Source organism: Rhinoderma darwinii, chromosome 2 (genome assembly GCF_050947455.1).
Source record: "Rhinoderma darwinii isolate aRhiDar2 chromosome 2, aRhiDar2.hap1, whole genome shotgun sequence".
NCBI lineage: Eukaryota > Metazoa > Chordata > Amphibia > Anura > Rhinodermatidae > Rhinoderma > Rhinoderma darwinii.
The window spans coordinates 179,577,093-179,596,437 of NC_134688.1; the positions used below are offsets into that span (position 1 = coordinate 179,577,093).

General features: G+C 35.7%; 1 protein-coding gene across 2 annotated transcripts in view; it reads right to left on the reverse strand.

Moving 5' to 3' along the window:
• Nucleotides 1-15,558, reverse strand: part of LOC142740879 (short stature homeobox protein) — a 34,841-nt gene extending 19,283 nt beyond the window's left edge. Inside the window, exons 1-4 of one of the 2 annotated variants that reach the window (XM_075850300.1) lie at nt 15,073-15,558; nt 12,219-12,427; nt 7,278-7,335; nt 6,703-6,791 (exon numbers count right to left, since the gene is read on the reverse strand). In XM_075850300.1, the coding sequence (XP_075706415.1) occupies nt 6,703-6,791; nt 7,278-7,335; nt 12,219-12,427; nt 15,073-15,340 (624 nt within the window). In that variant the 5' untranslated portion in view covers nt 15,341-15,558. Of the gene's footprint in view, nt 1-6,702; nt 6,792-7,268; nt 7,336-12,218; nt 12,428-15,072 lie in introns of both variants that reach the window. The other variant, XM_075850299.1, reaches the window with a different exon arrangement.
• Between the last annotated feature and the right edge of the window lie 3,787 nt (nt 15,559-19,345).

Consider the following 19,345-nt stretch of genomic DNA (forward strand, 5'->3'; position numbering starts at 1 on the left):
TGCAGGATAGAGAGAAGGGACAGCACTTTCCCTTGTGAAAGTCAAAGAAATTCATACTTACCGGCCGTTGTCTTGGTGACGCGTCCCTCCTTCGGCATCCAGCCCGACCTCCCTGGATGACGCGGCAGTCCATGTGACCGCTGCAGCCTGTTATTAGCCTGTTATTGGCCTGTGATTGGCTGCAGCCGTCACTTAGACTGAAACGTCATCCTGGGAGGCCGGACTGGAGACAGAAGCAGGGAGTTCTCGGTAAGTATGAACTTCATTTTTTTTTACAGGTAGCTGTATATTGGGATCGGTAGTCACTGTCCCGGGTGCAGAAACAGTTACTGCCGATCGCTTAACTCTTTCAGCACCCTGGACAGTGACTATTTACTGACGTCTCCTAGCAACGCTCCCGTCATTACGGGAGCCCCATTGACTTCCTCAGTCTGGCTGTAGACCTAGAAATACATAGGTCCAGCCAGAATGAATGCGGAATTTTACGCATCGTCTAAACGAACACTGCTAAATTAAAGTGGAAGTCAATGGACAAACGGCTCCGCTGCGGATTAACGCTGCGGAGTGTCCGCAGCGGAATTTAAGTGAAATTCCGCCACGTGTGAACCCAGCCTACAGCTACATGCCCACATTGCAGAATTGGGTACTGAAAAATTTGCATCAAAACCGCAGATAAGCACAGGTATTTCGCAAAAATTCTGCAACGTGTAGATGAGATTACTTAAAATCTAATTTACATTGCCGGTACTGTAATACGCAGGGAAATCCGTGCGGCAAAGCCACATGTAATATGCAATGTATACGTATATACGTAACGTATATTTGCCATAAACGCATTTATTGACTTGGTTTTACCTGTCAATACACTAAAAAAAAAATATGTCATATGTCAAAATAAAGCATAGGCATTCCTAAACCTATTTAGTTCAGTAGCTACGGGACAGTGAAAAAAACTATACTCTAATGTACCCTAATAAGGAAAATTAAATTTTTGTAAACATTTTAAAATATAAAGTACTATATTGCACAAAAAAAGGGACAATAAAAACTTGGAAAGCCTAATGCCAAACTGTTTAAGTACTTAAACCTTTGCATAAAAAAAATCTCTGCACTGTCTGGACATTAATACAAAACATACCTCAATTTTTAAGGGTTAAAAATCGCTGAATACTATTTGCTACCATTTGTAGTGGTTATTGAGTGGCCCTATCGGCCACTTTCATACAAGGTGTTTTCAAGCATTGTGCTCTTTATTTTCTTTCTGTATTATTCCTCTTCGAATAAATAGCTATTTTTTAATACTTAATCACTTTGTATTTTATTTGTTGAGGGTGTTTATATTAACCCCAAAACTCAAGATATAATGTCTTTGAATAAAATAATTTTATGCAATAATTTCTCAAACTATGATAATAAAGTATAGTATGTACAATTATTAGTTTAAAGCCTATGATTTCTCAATCTACAATAATAAATAATGATATATATGCAATTATTTTTTAAAATCTTATATGAAATTGTCATTGCATAAAATAAAATTAATATTTTTTGTTTTTTAAAATGGTCTAAATTAATTTTGGAAAAGTATCAACCTAGACAAACTTTTTTATGCCCCTGGCTCACTAAATGAAAACTCCACTTTGGACAACATGCATACACTTATATAATCAATTTATATAAAATGTTGATTTAAGTTTTTAAAAAACTCTAAACTCTGTTCTCCCTCAGTCACATCCAAAGCCTAATTTATAATTATGCTTATTTCCTGCTACCAGAGTTCAGTGAATTATGGGAGTTCAGTTCAAAGTTACATAGACTGATCTGTTAGATTTTATGTCTGACAGCAAAGTATAGGTAAACTGCTGTCTGTTTCCAAGAGCAACCAGCTGAATTTTAAATAAATAAAAAAATTGAAGAATGGGCCTTATGCAGGACTGTATTTCTCTTTAGACACAAGAGGGGCAGCCCTGTAGGAAAGAGCACATGAGAATCAGGCTCCAGGCTGGATTTTAGATCATACAGGGAGAGTTGGCAGCAGTAGTCTCCATTCAATAAGTCTATGAATGCTTACAGTATAGATCTACATGTATATAAGAATACTTATTTATTCTGTACTTGGAGTATTGAGTATGGATGGAGCTTACTCAATAATACAAAACCTATTTCCAGGTGCGTGTGTGTATATGTGTGTGTTTGTGTGTGTGTGTGTGTGTGTGTGTGTGTTTGTGTGTGTCTGTGTGTGTGTGTGTGTGTGTGTGTGTGTGTGTGTGTGTGTGTGTGTGTGTGTGTGTGTGTGTGTGTGTTTGCATAAGGAGTGTGTTTTGGTGTGGATTCAATTATTGAAGGTCCCAAGGTGCAAGGTATTATGTGCCAATCTCAATCAATTAGATCATAACTTTAAAGGGGTTGTCCACTACTGGACAACAGATGACCTATCCACCGGATAGGACATCCGTATATCATCGGTGCAGGTCCGACACCCGGACCCCGCACTGATCTGCTGCTCTGATGGCATGCGGGCACCGGATGTTATTGTACATTATGTGATATACGGAGCCGGAAGCAGTTGGCTCCGTACATTGTATTGCGGCTGTGCTGCAGAACTGCAGCTCTGCTCCTATTAACGTGACGGGAGCCAAATGCTTCCAACATGTACGTCCGATGCCCGGAGACAGCCGGCACGGCTTAATGGTGTGGGATCTTAGTGTCGGACCCCCACAGATCATGTACTGATGACCTATAGATAGGTGGATAGGTCATCAGTTGTCCGGTAGTGGAAAACCCCTTTAACCCCTTCCCGACATTTGACGTATCCATACGCCAAAGTCGGGTAGGGGAAGTATGGAGCGGGCTAACGGAGTGAACCCACATCATACGATGCCGGTGTCGGCTGTTTGTTACAGCCGACACCTCAGCGTAACTAGCGCTGGTTGAAGTCCCCTAGGGGGACTAATAAAAAAATGTAAAAATTAGTTAAAGGTTTTTTTTGTGTAAACATTTTTTTTCAAATGAAACGTTCAAAAAACCCCACTTTTCCCATTTTCCCCTAGAGCATAGTAAAAAAATAAAATAATAAACAATTGGTATCGCCGCGTCCGTTAAAGTCTGAACTATAACAATATATCATTATTTAACCGGAACAGTGAACGCCGTAAAAAAAAAATTGGAAACGCCAGAATCTCTATTTCTTGGTCACCTAATCTCCCACAAAAAATGAAATAAAAAGTGATCAAACTGTTGCATTTACACCAAAATGGTGTTATTAAAAACTACAGCTTATCCTGCAAAAAATAAGCCTTCATAACCCTTAATCGACTGAAAAATAAAAAGTTATGGCTCTCGGAATTTGGCGACACAAAATAAATTTTCTTTTTTACACTTAGGTTTTTACTTGTAAAAGTAGTAAAATATAGAAAAAACGATATATATTTGGTAATCGTATTGACCCACAGAATAAAGTTAACATATTGTTTTAATGGCACAGTGAATTACGTAAAAACGGCGCGCAAAAAGCCATGGAGGAATCGCAGTTTTTTTTCATTTTCTACCCCACACATTTTTCCCGTTTCCTAGTACATTATATGGCAAAATAAATGGAGCTACGAAAAACTACAACTCGTCCCGCAAAAATCAAGCCCTCATAGTACTATATCGACGGAAAAATAAAGACGTTATGGCTTTTGGAAGGCGGGGAGGAATTAAACGAAAATGAAAATCTGAAAAAGGGCTGCGGCGGGAAGGGTTTAATTTTAAAATCTGCTCTGGAAAAATTCAATCTGCAATCTGTTACAGGCAACAGATAGAAAAATGTAATATGCATGCAAAGAGCAAAGCAAAGTAAAATGATAGCATTCACACAATTACTAAACACTTATTTAGTTTTAAAGAGGCTCTGTCACCAGTTTATAACTGGCCTTTCTTCTACCTAATCTAATGGGCGCTGTAATGTAGATAAGTAATGTGTTGGTTTTTTTATTTTTTTTAAAAAACGTTTATTTTTGACGAAGTTATGAGCATTTTAAGTGTTATGCAAATTTGTTCTTAATGTCCAAGTGGGCTTTTTTTTTACTCTTGACCAAGTGGGCATAGTAAAGAGAAGTGTATGATGCTGACCAATCAGCGTCATACACTTCTCTTCATTCATGTCCAGCTTAATCCATAGCATAGCGTGATCTCGCGAGATCACGCTGTGCTGTCACTTACTCCCGTAGTTCCTTCGTACAAGCGACAGGTAAATGAACGGACATGACCTCCAGCCTGGAGGCGATGTTTAGTCAGCGTCATACACTTATATTTACTACGCCCATTTGGTCAAGAGTAAAAAAACGGCCACTTGGGCATTAAGAACAAATTTGCATAACACTTAAAATGCTCATAACTGCGTCAAAAATAAACGTTTTGAAAAAAAAACAACACATTACTTATCTACATTAAAGCGCCTATTAGATTAGGTAGATGATAGGGCAGTTATAAACTGGTGCTAGCCTCTTTAAGCATAATGTAATGTTAATCTGCATATATGGCCAAGAGGAAAAAATAAGTTTTTTTGTTTTTTTTTATTAATTATAACATCCACTACAAGTAACTTAACCAGCTTACAAAAGCAGTTCTGCATAAATATTTAAGTTTAGAAAAGAACCTTCTCCTCCCTCAGTAGCTACCACCGAGAAGGGAAATAAAGTTGCTCTCCTGTACACTACTTTAGATGAATCGTCATAGATATCAATGGTGCAGATAAAACCATATATCATGTCCCATCTTAGTTTTAATTTCACTACGGTTGTGTGCATAAGACCTTAGATTGGAAACTTTTAGGGCATGTTCAGACGTGGCGGAATTCTGCAGACACTGTCCGCATCAATGCCGCACATAATCCGCGTTGCAGATTCCATTGCGGATTTGGCTAAAATCTTAAGTAAAATGCTGCGGATTTGTCGTTGCGGATTTAGGTGCAGATCACACCCTGCTCTCTTTCAAACATTCCATCCCAGTCTGGGTATAGACCTCGACACACATAGGTCCAGCCAGAATGATGAAATATCCTGTTCCTGAAAGCAATCCGCAACGCAACACACATAACATCTGCGGATTTCATTGCGTAATTTTGAAATTCCGCAACAAGTATGCATCAAGTCCGAAACAGACAGTGCATGCTGCGGACACAAAATTCTGCACCGCAGCCTATGGTCCGCAGCGGAGTTCTCCACAACGTCTGCACGAAGATAACTAAAAAGGTGTGGAAACCAATGGACAAACTGTCTGCTGCAGATTTCCACTGCGGACTGTCCACAGCGGAATCCCACAGCAATTCCGCCACGTCTGAACATGCCCTTATGGGCAAAGTTCTGCTTGCATTTGTGTGTTCGAATATGTAAAGTGATGGAGAATATGCATAATGATTATGTGTGATTATTGTTGAGGAAAAGTTATTGATATTAGTATTTGGAATCCTTTATAAATCTTATAAAATATTTGCACATCATTTTATAACTAAACAACGAAATAATTTTTCTGTGAAGTCCCAGAATACAACAATTGCCGTCTAAATCACATTCTAAATGTTATAACATATTTAGAGATCCCAAAAACAAAAGTAAGGGAGCACCAAGCAGGGCTCCCCGCTTGGTGCTGGTTTACACCACTACACACCTACCCATCAAAAGAGCATGAAGGAACCTGCAGATGACAAGGAAAGCCCTCCTAGCTGGTTCCTACCTCTTGTTAACCAAGTTTACATTTCCTGTACATAGGAGAATACTTCTTTAGGTTCTCATGTTGTAAATGGAGCCAACATGAGCTCCATGGGCTCCACAGCAACAGCATGTGCTGCCCCTTTGATACATATGCCAATGTTTGTTTACAATATCCAACTTATCACACATGGTTCTTACACATCATATAATATTTACAAGTAAATGGGACTTTCATGTGAAGTTTCATACAATAAAATGTCACTTCATTTATAAGTCACAAGAAAAGAAAAAAGACAAGTTTTGCTAGTAAAATTATATGCAATCCACTGAAGCAGCCCGTGTTCGTCATTTTGCTGTGTAGACTCACCCTTATAATTACTACCACAACTTCACTACCTTATTGTTAAAATTTGTATTTGATTTAGATTACTAGATATGCTTAGGGTGCATTAACAGATACAGGATCCAAATGTGGTGTCTATCCTACTCATTCAGGAGAACATTAACTTTGCAGTACCACCTAAAGGAGAGTAACATTCAACATTGCTTCAGGCAAGACTAACAGCTTTCAAAGACATCTGGCGTTAATGCTGGACGCTTTTTCTTTAAAAAAGGGCACAACTGATTCAAATTGAATATAAAAGGATCAGTTGTGCCATCAGTTTCCTTATAACTTTTATTTGAATGACCAGAAGGAACTTAACCTAACCTCTTGACACATGTGAATGAGTCCTTAGACTCATATGAGGTGTTGAAAATATACTAGGAAAGTTTCCAGTACCTTACATGGAGGGAATGTCACATTAAAAAAAATGTGACAGGACCTACAAACTCAGTAAAAACAGTCAGTCTGACCAATTTTAGACAGCCGGTTAAGACCTAATGTTAGTGATCTATATCACATCTTGATAAAAAGAAACTATAAAAACAAAAACATAATTATCATGATATAAATGTCAAGTTAGATTTTACAATATATGGATCACAATCTTACAGTCTATAGATTTACCTGTTGGAAAGGCATCCTCAGTGCTCCCATGTTCACATATGGTGCAACTCTACATGTTTCTAAATGACTTGCTGTACCCAGAATGACACCTATAAAAAAAGCATAAATAAAAATTGGAGACAACTCAATGGTGGAGCTTGGCAAGCAGATCTGTATGTATTTATTCTTGGATATGATGCTGATACTGATGCAGATATTACACCTTCAAACAACTTCCTCCTTTGTGTAGTAATGTATCTGTCAAATATTACAAAGCCTATCTGAACTGCATGTAAAGTGTTTTATTATTACCCTTTCATGGTGCTATGCTGCATCACTTGTTTCCACCCAAAATTATTATAATAATATAATTAAATTAAAAGGTTACATAAGCAATGAAAACAAATAACCAGTTGTCTAGGATGTGAGATTGCTACTACTTCTCTAGTTGTGAAATAACAGTAGACTTCTCAATAAGAGTATTCTGTCAAAATGTATTGATATTCAATTATTTGAAAGTAAAAACGGAAGAACCCTCTGCCACCTGAATTTGAGACCAAGTTTGCATTGGGTTTGGATCTACTCACCGTACCCACCTTTATGCATTTGATTTTCTTGTTTTCTACATTTTGCTCTTCGATTTTGAAACCATACCTGAGAAACATTACAGAGATTGAAGACCCTCCTGCCAAGGGCGGTTCAAAAATATATAAAAGTAATAACATTTTGTTTAAAGGATAAATGTGTCAAATATTTATAAAATACTAATTTATGCATGAATGTATATACCACAAATAATAGGATTGGGGAAAAAACAGTGGAGGGTGTACTATTTGTGTGTTGTGGTCCTATCAATTACTTTGTACTGAAAAATAATTTTTGATAGGTGACCTAACTGTGTATGGCCTCTAAACCTATCAAGCTTTTACTGTACTAGCTCTGCTACTTAAGGCTATGTTTATACATCATGATTTGTGGCAGATTTTGATGCAGATTTTTATATATAGAATATCCCATTCCTTTTGAAACCACTTCTGGCTTTGGCTCAAAAATCTGTATGAAAATCTGCACCAAACTCTGCAACAAATTTCAATTTGTGAACATAGCCTAGTTCAGAAGTCACGAATTTGTTGCGGATTTTGTTGCAGATTTGACTGATGAAAATCTGAGACAAATCCGCAACAAATCTGCGACGTTTGAACACAGCCTATTTCTCCTGTATATGAATGTCAAACACCCATATTCCCTAACATTATAATAAAAGAATATATATATATATATATATATATATATATATATATATATATATATATATATATATATATATATATATATACATATATACCACATTTCACTATGAATAATTCAACACATGAAAGCCATATAAATACTTTGCCAAAGTAACAAGCAAATCAGGGGACAACAAAGCTAAATCTTGTTTTATGTTGGCTATATCTTATTATATCTGTTTGCTGTGTGTTTGTTTAAGTTTAAATTCCTTTAAAAAAAATTAGACAAATGTTACATAAAATAATGTCAGTTTGCATCAGTTGTTTTTTTTAACATTTTTGCTCAAGTCTTAAATACATACATTTTTGGGTATTACTGACTGATATATTTATTTATTTATTTTTGCATCAGTTTTAATTCCTTAAAAGTGGAGCTGACAAAGGACCATTATCTTTACTTTTTTTTTTTTTTTACTAAATATCCATAAAAAAGCAAAACTCAAATACAAACACTAGTGTGAAAGTCCTTGCTGGCTAGTGTATGCTGGTAATTATTATATACAAGCAAATTTCTCACTGAGCAGTTATCTGATAATAACACTGAAAGTTAGGATTGAGATGATAGATTAGATAGATAGATAGATAGATAGATAGATAGATAGATAGATAGATAGATAGATAGATAGATAGATAGATAGATAGATAGATAGATAGATAGATAGATAGATAGATAGATAGATAGATAGATAGATAGATAGATATTAGTCACTATACATCATTAAAATATTCTAATAAAACTGACTGCCCACCTTTTTTATATGTTGGACTATATATAAGTAGTTTTTGGAAGTGATTGTCCACTGTCAATTATCATTATTTATTATACTTAAAACAACGGCAAAGATTTGCATACAAATCACAACATTCCTTTAATCTAATTATGGGGTTTATAGTTCTAGAAAAAATGCAATCCACGTTTTCCTTTTCCATACTACCACATTGGGAGTTATGTATATTTTTCTCTCCTCAAATTATATTTTTAAAAATCTGCAGCAAAATGATCAGCACCAAAATCACATGCACAAGTCGTTTTATAATAAAAACAAAATTTGTTTTCAGGAACAAAATCATTACTACATCACTATTAATTAATAACATATCACCAGCTCCAAAGAGGTGGACCATAGTACATAGCATGAGCAGGAAGGTGGGAAGTGCTACGTCACTACTCAGTATTTTCCAATATAGACAATTACTACTGTCTCATTCATACTGGCTGCACTTTCTGCTTTGCATTCCCCTCCGAGCTTTGTTCAATTGCTTTAATGATGGTCATTTACAAGGCAGTAATTAGTGCAAAGAAACTCTGGAAGACATTCATCACAGTGCTAGGGAGAGCAATGTCATGTGTAATAGTGCGCCCCATACTTCAGAGAGGGTTCTCTATAATAGGGGGTCAGCAGACTTTACATGGCCCACCATAATCTCCATTTGGCCCTATGATACTGATCCTTTTCCTTTATCAAAGCCACACACCAGCTTACGGGCAGTATAAATTCACTAGAAGCTACTTAGATCCTGTTGTGTATGTAGATCCTGCAGACAAAGGGAGCAGCGCATTCAGCGTGTAATGTGATTATGTTATATGGAGAGGGGGCACATTGGATAGCTCCTGGCACATTGGCTGGGCACTTTTGGAATAAATACATAAAGCCATGGGACAAGCCAAGAAAAAAAACAATTAAAAAAAACAGGTTATGATGAAAAATAAACGTGATGAATTAGCCAGTAGGTTAAGCAATAATAAATCAGGGTTGTGATCAATCCCACTTAGGTCTGAATCTGCTAAGTAAAGCGCACTACACTGTTTTAGACAGTTATTTCTTCATTAAGGATCACTCAGTGATTTCTTTCACAAATACTCTAATCTGATTTCCTTTTGATTTCCATTAGAGACAGTGAATAATGACATTTAATTTAGCTGTGCGCCATAAAGCAAGAGATATTTCTTGTAATTGAATTACTGCCTGCTCCTCACTATGGGCTCATAACTTTCAATTATAAGCCTGACAGCTGGGTGGTATGGGGTTCCAGGACACGCTAAAAATAAAAGGTTAATAAGGAGCAGGCAGGCAGAGGAGCATCAATTTATTTACAGCAAATTTCCACTCTCAATTGAAACTGTATCTTCTAACAGCAAGGACAGTGTGTGCTTATTACAACAAGCCACCAAGTATTTACCATATAAAATGCCTCCCTGTCCTGCTCCTATACTGAGCCCCCCCCCCCCATTACTAATACGCGTTATTAGGAATGCTCTGATTTTCTCACATAATTTGCTTCCTCTTTCCCAAACTGTCCAACTATTTCAATTCCAAACAGTTTTTTTCAGAGCTCACAGGTTTTTTTTTTTTTTCATGCCTCCACCTGAGTCAATATATTGTAGACATTTTGGTTGAGATCTGAAAGTAGTTTAAGGAGTAATTTTCTGCAACTTTGGATATCCTGAGAAGGTGCTACTCTGTAATAAAGGGCAGAATTACAAGTAATTTGTTTTTCTAGAAACAATACATGAAGGCAGTGGAAGATATTATAGATCTAGAACAGCAAAACCGTGGTAATAATTGTAAAACTGATATCCCCTTCAGCTTTATGTAAAATAGACAAGGCTTCCATGCGATTAGTCTCCTGCGATTTTGATGTGTATTAATATAATTAACATGTATCTCTCTCTCTCTCTCTCTCTCGCTCTCTCTCTCTCTCTCTCTCTCGCTCTCTCTCTCTCTCTCTCTCTCTCTCTCTCTCTCTCTCTCTCCCTGTATCGCTGTCTCCCTCTCTGTCGTTCTCTGTCTCTCTCGCTCTCTATGAATATATCTTTTTATTTATGATAATAACTAGAAGGTCTAATCTCAAGGTTATGCCACTCACAAATACAATTCATGATGTTAAACATATAGGATTTCCGAGTTTGGTCTCGCTAATAAAGCAATGATGACATTTTCTTTTGTATATTATTAATGTTATTTGAATCTTTAGTTTTGCTTCTTTATATTTGTATATAACACAGCAGTCCTTGAGTTATTGTTATGTTTATCGATTAATTGTAAGGCAGGATAAGTTATGATGGAGTAATAGAGATTTAATTCATTGCGTCCTGTCATAAAGGCTGAATGCTCAGCTAAAAGCTCGTAAATACGTTTTACTGACTAAATAATCATCATTTTCAGGATTGTGTTTCCAGCACTTTAAAGGCAGAACGAGGGAGCAGATGGGGAGGACTTGGATGTCATAAATCCATATGGCTGTCAAGCAGGTCAGCTGGGGCACCTTCACCCCCCGGCTCAGGATTATCCAGCCCCAAAGCAGCCAAAGAACCTCTAAAGGGGCCTATTCTATTCGGCGGTGGCACCGACAAAAGCTGCGAAATTGTGCTGAAAACTAATAAGACCAAATGTGGCCATGCTGCCAAAGGGATGTTGTGGCCGGTGGCATACAGAAAACCTGCATGCATGCACTGGACACCAGTTGCCTTTCCTTTATAATGAGACATAAATCATTTGGAATACAATCAGTGTTTCATGTGAACAACAGTATGTACATATATATATATATATATATATATATATATATATATATATATATATATATATATATATATATATATATATATATCTATACACATATATATAAATGTATATATATATATATATATATATATATATATGTGTGTGTATATATATATATATATATATATATATATATATACTCTCATTACATGTAAAATATTGCATATTCAATAAATTATTATTACGTTATAAGAAGTTATATTGACTGTTATTTTTGCTCTTATTAGACATTTTAATTTGCAAGTATGATTTGAACATTATATTAGATACTTATATATTAATTATTCTTATATTTTTATTATTTTGTTGATGATAAAGATTACGGTATGATCTATTACAATCTGACTATTAAATAACTTGTTCATACTTAACTTTATCTAACTCATTTATGGAAAGTTTCCTCTTGTTCAGGGTATTTATTTTTGTCTTGTTTATTTATTTATTTAGCTTTATTTATTTTTTTGCTAACACGACAAAACAATAGATGGATAGATAGATAGATAGATAGATAGATAGATAGATAGATAGATAGATAGATAGATAGATAGATAGATAGATAGATAGATAGATAGATAGATAGATAGATAGATAGATAGATAGATAGATAGATCATGTCAAGGAAGGGATGATAGCGATTATCCTGCAGTTAGTTATGACAGTACTTTATAGTTTAACTCCTTACCTGAACCCTGGCTTCAGAGAGTCCCAGTCTCTGACTTAGCTCCTCTCTCATAAATGCATCAGGATAGTGAGTCTCATCGAACAGTCTTTCCAGTTCATTTAACTGCTCTAATGTAAAATTCGTTCTGCTTCTCCTCTGCTTCAGCTTCGTTTGTCCATCCTCATCCTCTGATTTCACGTCTTCTCTCTTGTCCTTACACTCGTAGATTCCTGTGAGCACAGGGAGTCTCATCAATACCATAGCATGGTGTGCATTAGTACCTAACCTGTACTGAGATCAGACAACTTTTATGAACTGACATTGTAATATCTCTATGATAGATGTCCCCAACACAAGCTTTCTCCTAGTGACAAATGAACCAGGACTTGATCTACAATTAACAAGGTGCATTTCCTCATATCATTTTTATTTAGCTCCAGAATAATTGATGGATGAAATGTGATTTTCCTTGGGACGGAAAAGTCAGTAATGTAAATAATGACTCTTCATCCGTCATGTATTTCATGAACTGCTCGTCCTATCCTAACAGATATGTCCTAATGTATTCTCAATCGATTACTATTAGTCTAATAGCGGTGCAGAGAACACAGGCAGGGGAATCAATTCTACACATACTGAATAGTAATACACAACGATCGAGGATCTGTATCTATTTCATACCATTTAATAATGATAATAAATACAGCTCACTCTGCTCTGTGGCTTCATTACATATGATAAATAGATTAACAGCAAACATTTCCCTATGCCCATTCTCCTGGGCTCATGTTCTTCTGTGTTATGATCTCAACCTGAATTTTGACATGACTTTAGATAGATAGATAGATAGATAGATAGATAGATAGATAGATAGATAGATAGATAGATAGATAGATAGATAGATAGATAGATAGATAGATAGATAGAAGGTATAAGGTGCAAAATAATTATATAATGATAATGATAGGAGTGTGTGTGTGTGTGTGTGTGTGTGTGTGTGTGTGTGTGTGTGTGTGTGTGTGTGTGTGTGTGTGTGTGTGTGTGTGTGTGTGTTAAATCCATTATGCACATTATATCCACAGTATATACTTCAGTGTCTTTGTAGATGGTTCTTCTGTCTTTAACATAACACAATGCTGGCTGGACAGAATCTCTGCTTTTATCAATGCATCAATGAACAAGGCAAGAAAGAGGCTCTAGAGGTGGTTAATGGGGCCTCAATTAGGAATATGATAGTCAAGTGCCAAATGCTGATGCAAAAAGGTATGTCACGATAATTAGAATATTAGTCATAAGCAGGACAGTGAAAATAGCAGCAGAATGTTTCTGTTTATACTAAGAATATTACAAATAATAATAAAAACACAAAATAATATAAATCTTACTCATTTCTGTTTTGCAGATTTTTTTTTATATTTTTAATTAAATGCTATTTTGTTTTTAAGTTCTCATAACATCCTACAGAAACTTTTCTCGTGCTGGTACAATCCATTTAATAAAAATGAGCTTTCCAAAAGAAAAAAAACATAAAATGTTTTTTTTTCCATGTGTTTATAGAGTTCTTCTATTAGGTTTTAATCGATTTGTAATCCTTTTGTTCTTCTACAATACTTTTACACGTAGACTAAAAAGGAATGTAAAAGGCATGTAAATGACGTGACAACACATAGCCTAGACAGTGCACACAATGACATTATGCCATATTCTGCTGTTATTGCGATGGGTAATGGTTATGTGCTGACATTGCGTTAAGTATACCATGATTAATGAATATTAAATTAGCATAATGTGATCATTATCGGGATATTTATTTGGAACATTTGATTTCTGTGTAGCATAAGCACAAAATACATTACGATAAGATTCTGGTCTCTATATTTAAGTGTACTAAGCAGCAATGTCATCTCTTTAATAGATGAACTAAAAATAATATTTATGAAATACTATCTATCTATCTATCTATCTATCTATCTATCTATCTATCTATCTATCTATCTATCTATCTATCTATCTATCTATCTATCTATCTATCTATCTTCTAATGCATGAAATTGCTTGTATGATTAAAAATACACGGCTATTTCCCAAGAAACATAAAACACATAATAGCATCACAAAACACATTTGTGTTTCCTCCATCCTGATCTCCCATGTCTTGTTTTTAATTTAGTTTCACCTTGAGTCACACCAGATGAAAACGTTTTACCGCCCCCCCCCCCCCCCCCCCCATCCAGCCACATGTTTTGCAGGCTGTTTGCAATATGTCTTACTAACAAATGCCATGATAACAATTTGAAAGAAGAACACCTGTTTCCCTGGGTGAACAAAACAATATTCAGTGAGCCTAATGTCTGTTGCTCTAATATTACAGAATAGACAGAATGCATTCTTCTTGTGTTGTGAGTGTAAAACTGGGCCTAATAAATAATAATTCCCGATCATTATCATTTACACTATCCGGAAGTTGTCAGACATTATCAACAACAGAGCAGAAAATAGTCACACACATCCTTCCTTTTTCTATGGGAAAGCTTCACATCACAAGGTATGGTTACAACTCTTCCATTAAAAATAATGATACAATTATTCATAAAGAATGAATACTAATTTAAAGCTGTGAATGTGCAATTCTTATTACTAAATAGAAACTAAGGTACATAGACTATTGTGTAATAGTGAGTCTGCATTGTATGTGTTGTACTGATTAGAATGGCATTGCTATAGCATGACACATAATTGTTAGTCTGTGTAGGGCGCATGTACTACAGTCTGTGTCTGTATTATGGCTGGAAGTTTTCCCTGTACATGATTCAGTACAGTCCATACAGGACAGTCCATATATAATACATTTCATAGAGATGCAGTGGATACTCACCCTCGGATATCCTGCTGGTGTTGTAGTCTTTGAGCTTGTCCTTGTCAATGTCTGTGTGCTCCTTGTAGAGGTGCAGCGAGCAGTGGTTGCTGTTGTCTGTAATGTCCTGGAGGTTGGTATCAGAGTTCCCCAGTTCCCTGGCCCGAGCTAAGCCAGTCTCCAGAACTTCCCTGTATGTAATGGTCTCCTTCTTGCTGCTGCCACTACTGCTGCCATCCTTGCTCTTTTGGTCAAACGACTTAGATACAAAAGCAGTAAGTTCTTCCATGGCTGCTGCGCCCTGTGATCTTGTATCCACAGAGATCCACTTGGTCTGCAATAGGAGATCTACACGTCCCCAGGAAGCTTCTCCTTATTGTTTCTCCCCCCTTTTTTTTCCCCGTCGAGGATGAACTGCATAGGGTTAGATCACTCCTGCTGTTATTTATGCCTTTCAATTTGAGATCACACTATTTATACATGGATCCCTCAGCCCAACCCCCAGCTCTCCCTGTCTCCAGCAATTACTGACTTCTCCATAGTTGCAGGCGGATTCCTAGCAGCTATCCCCCACCTCAGTGCAGCAATTGGTTTTTCTTCCTATTTCATCACTGCTTGGCATCAGTGCACCTTGATTTAGAGTAGTAAGATGCACAAAAAGAGTTAAAAGAGACAAATAAACATACAAGATACACCAGGTATCTGCTGCACTCTACAGCTGTACACTGAAAACACATAGACAATGTCCACAGAATGCTACTTGAAATTGCCAGGGGAGCTAATAGCGCCGAACCAGTTCTATTTGTTGGCAACGGTGCCAACGTACCAAAAAGCATGAGATGCTCATTGACTAAATTTGAGGTCCTTGTACAATCTTATGACCATTGAAAAATAATTTCTGCTTTGCATATTTCTTAACATGTCCAAATTGTAAAAATGTAATTATTATCTAAATATTATTATTATTATTTATATTATTAATATTTGTATTATTATTATTATTATTATTATTATTACTATTATTATTATTATTATTATTATTATTATTATTATTATTATTATTATTATTTCAGTGTCAGTTATAGCTCATAACGTTTTATCTTTACTTTATGTAAATATCTAGTTTTATTATTTGACGAAGTTATGAAATGATACTCTCTTATTTTAAAATACTGAAGTCCTGTAATGATTGAGGATTATTTTATATATATATATATATATATATATATATATATATATATATATATATACATATATATATATATATATATATATATATATTATACACACATATATATTCATATCTATTTACATATTTATATATATATATATATATATATATATATATATATATATATACACATTTAGTGGGTCACTACATAAAGGGGATATATAATATATATAAGGATATATCCCCTTTATGTAGTGACCCACTAATATTGCCTTTAGGTGAATGGTTTCCAATTGATTCACTTAAAGGGAATGTACATTACAGTTTGTGTCCGCCTCTCTTTCCATGGTGAAGGCTGATTTCATGATTTCTCTCATTATTTAATGCCATGACATAATGAAGTCCACCCTAAGCAGTGAGTTCATTCTAATCAGGTGGGTGAATATAATATATGCAATTTCTTCCATTACTGTAAAGTGTCTAATTACTGGACAAATCAAGATGTCCTGTCTTAGCAATGAGAGGGGGGGGGGGGATATAGTCTCAACTCAGGTTTATGAGGAAGTCTGGATCCTAGTCAACAGGCTCTGATTCATGGAAAGATCTGCTGTCATAAAAGGATAACCTCATCAAGAGATGTGTTTGTATTTTCTTTACAAATTATTTATTCATACTAGAACAAAAAATAAATTCCAGTTTTCCAGGATTGATCTATTATGTTCTCAGGCTATAGATAATTATTACAGAAAGACATACGTCCCAGCAAATATCAGGAGACCTGTCTATTACCAAACACATTAAATTGTAATGTGGTCCTGAGAGTCACTAGATATTTTGTCAGTGTTATTATTAAAGTGTTTTAACATATTTACAGGGGAAAATAATTACACTGAGCGTTAACTAATAATAGAATGTCGTTACACCGTGCTGATGGATTGCGCTAGTGCTGGTGGATCATGTAATAAGAGGCCTGCCTCACATAGCACAGGACATGATGGGTTAAATGACTGAAACGTGACCATAAGAAGTGCATTCTACTTGTATATACAGCGTTTCCCTTGTAGTGTAGTTGTATAGCTTGGTTCTACAAGGTAACAAGGTACAAGCAGCTTGGGGAATAAGTCATTGATCTGTTTCATTCAGTCAATTCTTCCCTCACCTCCCTCAGATTAGTCCAGTGTCTGGAGGCAATGCAGCCTGGTGAAGTCCATGTGGCAAGGTCATGAAGCAAGGTGATACTGCCTGTTGTTTACGATGTGTAGCAGATGAGATGTTTCCTATTCATCTATTATTATAATCATTCGGATCTAGAGCACAAGAAGTCATTAGAGTACCAGGAAAACAGACAAACACCCTTTATAGTTATATTACAGAGATACTTGTATTGAGATCAGTGTGCACGTTTTGCATTGATGTACAGTCACATACTAAATCTTGATATTAAACACAATAAGTATATATATATATATATATATATATATATATATATATATATATATATATATATATATATATATATATATATATAAAATCGTTAATGCTATATGCCTCCTCTGTGTTTCAGCAACAAGCAAAGCAGAAGGTTCCTGGAGTCTGGAGAAAGGTTAGTGGCAGCAAAACACATCTGGCGAATATTAAATAGGAGTTTGGATTCAGCAATAGATGCATAACTAGCAGCATTCGTAAGTACTGTCTCCCTGATAGTGCAACGGTAACTTATTTCTAAATTTTACTCAATATTCGGCTGTGTATTATAATATACCTCTAATGTTACTATATATTTATCATCATTATTATTATTATTAATAGTATTAGACATTTACAGTGAAGTGTGTTGTTGAGCTCCACACATGACCCCGCTGGAGGGATGTATTAACCCCTGCAAATAATAAAAAGAAATGTGTGAAAGTAAGGGTCAGCAGTGTTCCAACACCTACAAGAAAGACAACAACTGTACAGATGACATCCAATATGTAATAATAATGAAATGCTGCATCTATTATAATGACCACATTGGAAGAGCTCTAAATATAACCACACTTAGGGGAGACATCCACAACCAAGTTAACATTGGTGAGTATATTGGAATGTGTTCTTCCATTGATTGCCCATCTTCATTATCATTCATTAAATCCAGTGCATTAGTAGAGCCCATTTAATACACTGTACTGTAATCCTATTGCATAGTGCACTATAGACCGCACTGCCGATGATAGTGGTACAGATAATACAATTGTTATGAATAAGATATTTGTGTTATATGTTTGTGTTTTGCCACGAAACACAAACATGTAACACATATGCTCGGTTGGTTTAGGCTGTGTTCACACTATCGTTTACCTTTATGTTTTGACAGGTAGTTTGTCAAGATGAAGAAGTAGGGAGATTTAAATACATTAGCAGTAGTTTTCTCTACGGTAAAAGTCCATCTTTTGAGGATCCAGTTGACGCAACATCCCCCCTTAAAAACCTGCATCTATCTATCTATCTCTCTCTCTCTCTCTCTCTCTCTCTCTCTCTCTCTCTCTCTCTCTCTCTCTCTCTCTCTCTCTCTCTCTCTCTCTATCTATCTATCTATCACACACACACACATATATATATATATATATATATATATATATATATATATACATACATGAGTCCAACCGGTTTGGATCAGTTGTGTAAATGGACAAGTACACCAGCAAAGTGTGAGCTCAGCCTATGGTAAATATACACGAGAGAGGGAAGAATGAGAACACACGATGCAGTGGCATTAGTGTCACTGTGCCTGGTGTGATGAGTTTGGCTATTCTACCAAATCGTCTCCTAGTGTAATAGCCACATTATGTTACATCTAGGTTATGATATGTTTGAAATGGGGATTTATTTCACTTCCAGTGTTTCCATGGTAACAGAACGCATAGACTATCTGTTGTGAAGCGGGCTGGATCTTTAACATCCCCACAACAGTTGCATAGTTTGTTCTGTTTTCTAGGAAGACCTGTCATGTGACAAGAAGAGAACTTATCACTGCAGAAACGCAATGCTACTATGCAGTGTATCTAACGTCTTTCGTTAAACCTGCAGTGAAGGGTACTAGAAAAAAAATAATGAAAACATACAATATGGATTCCTATGAGA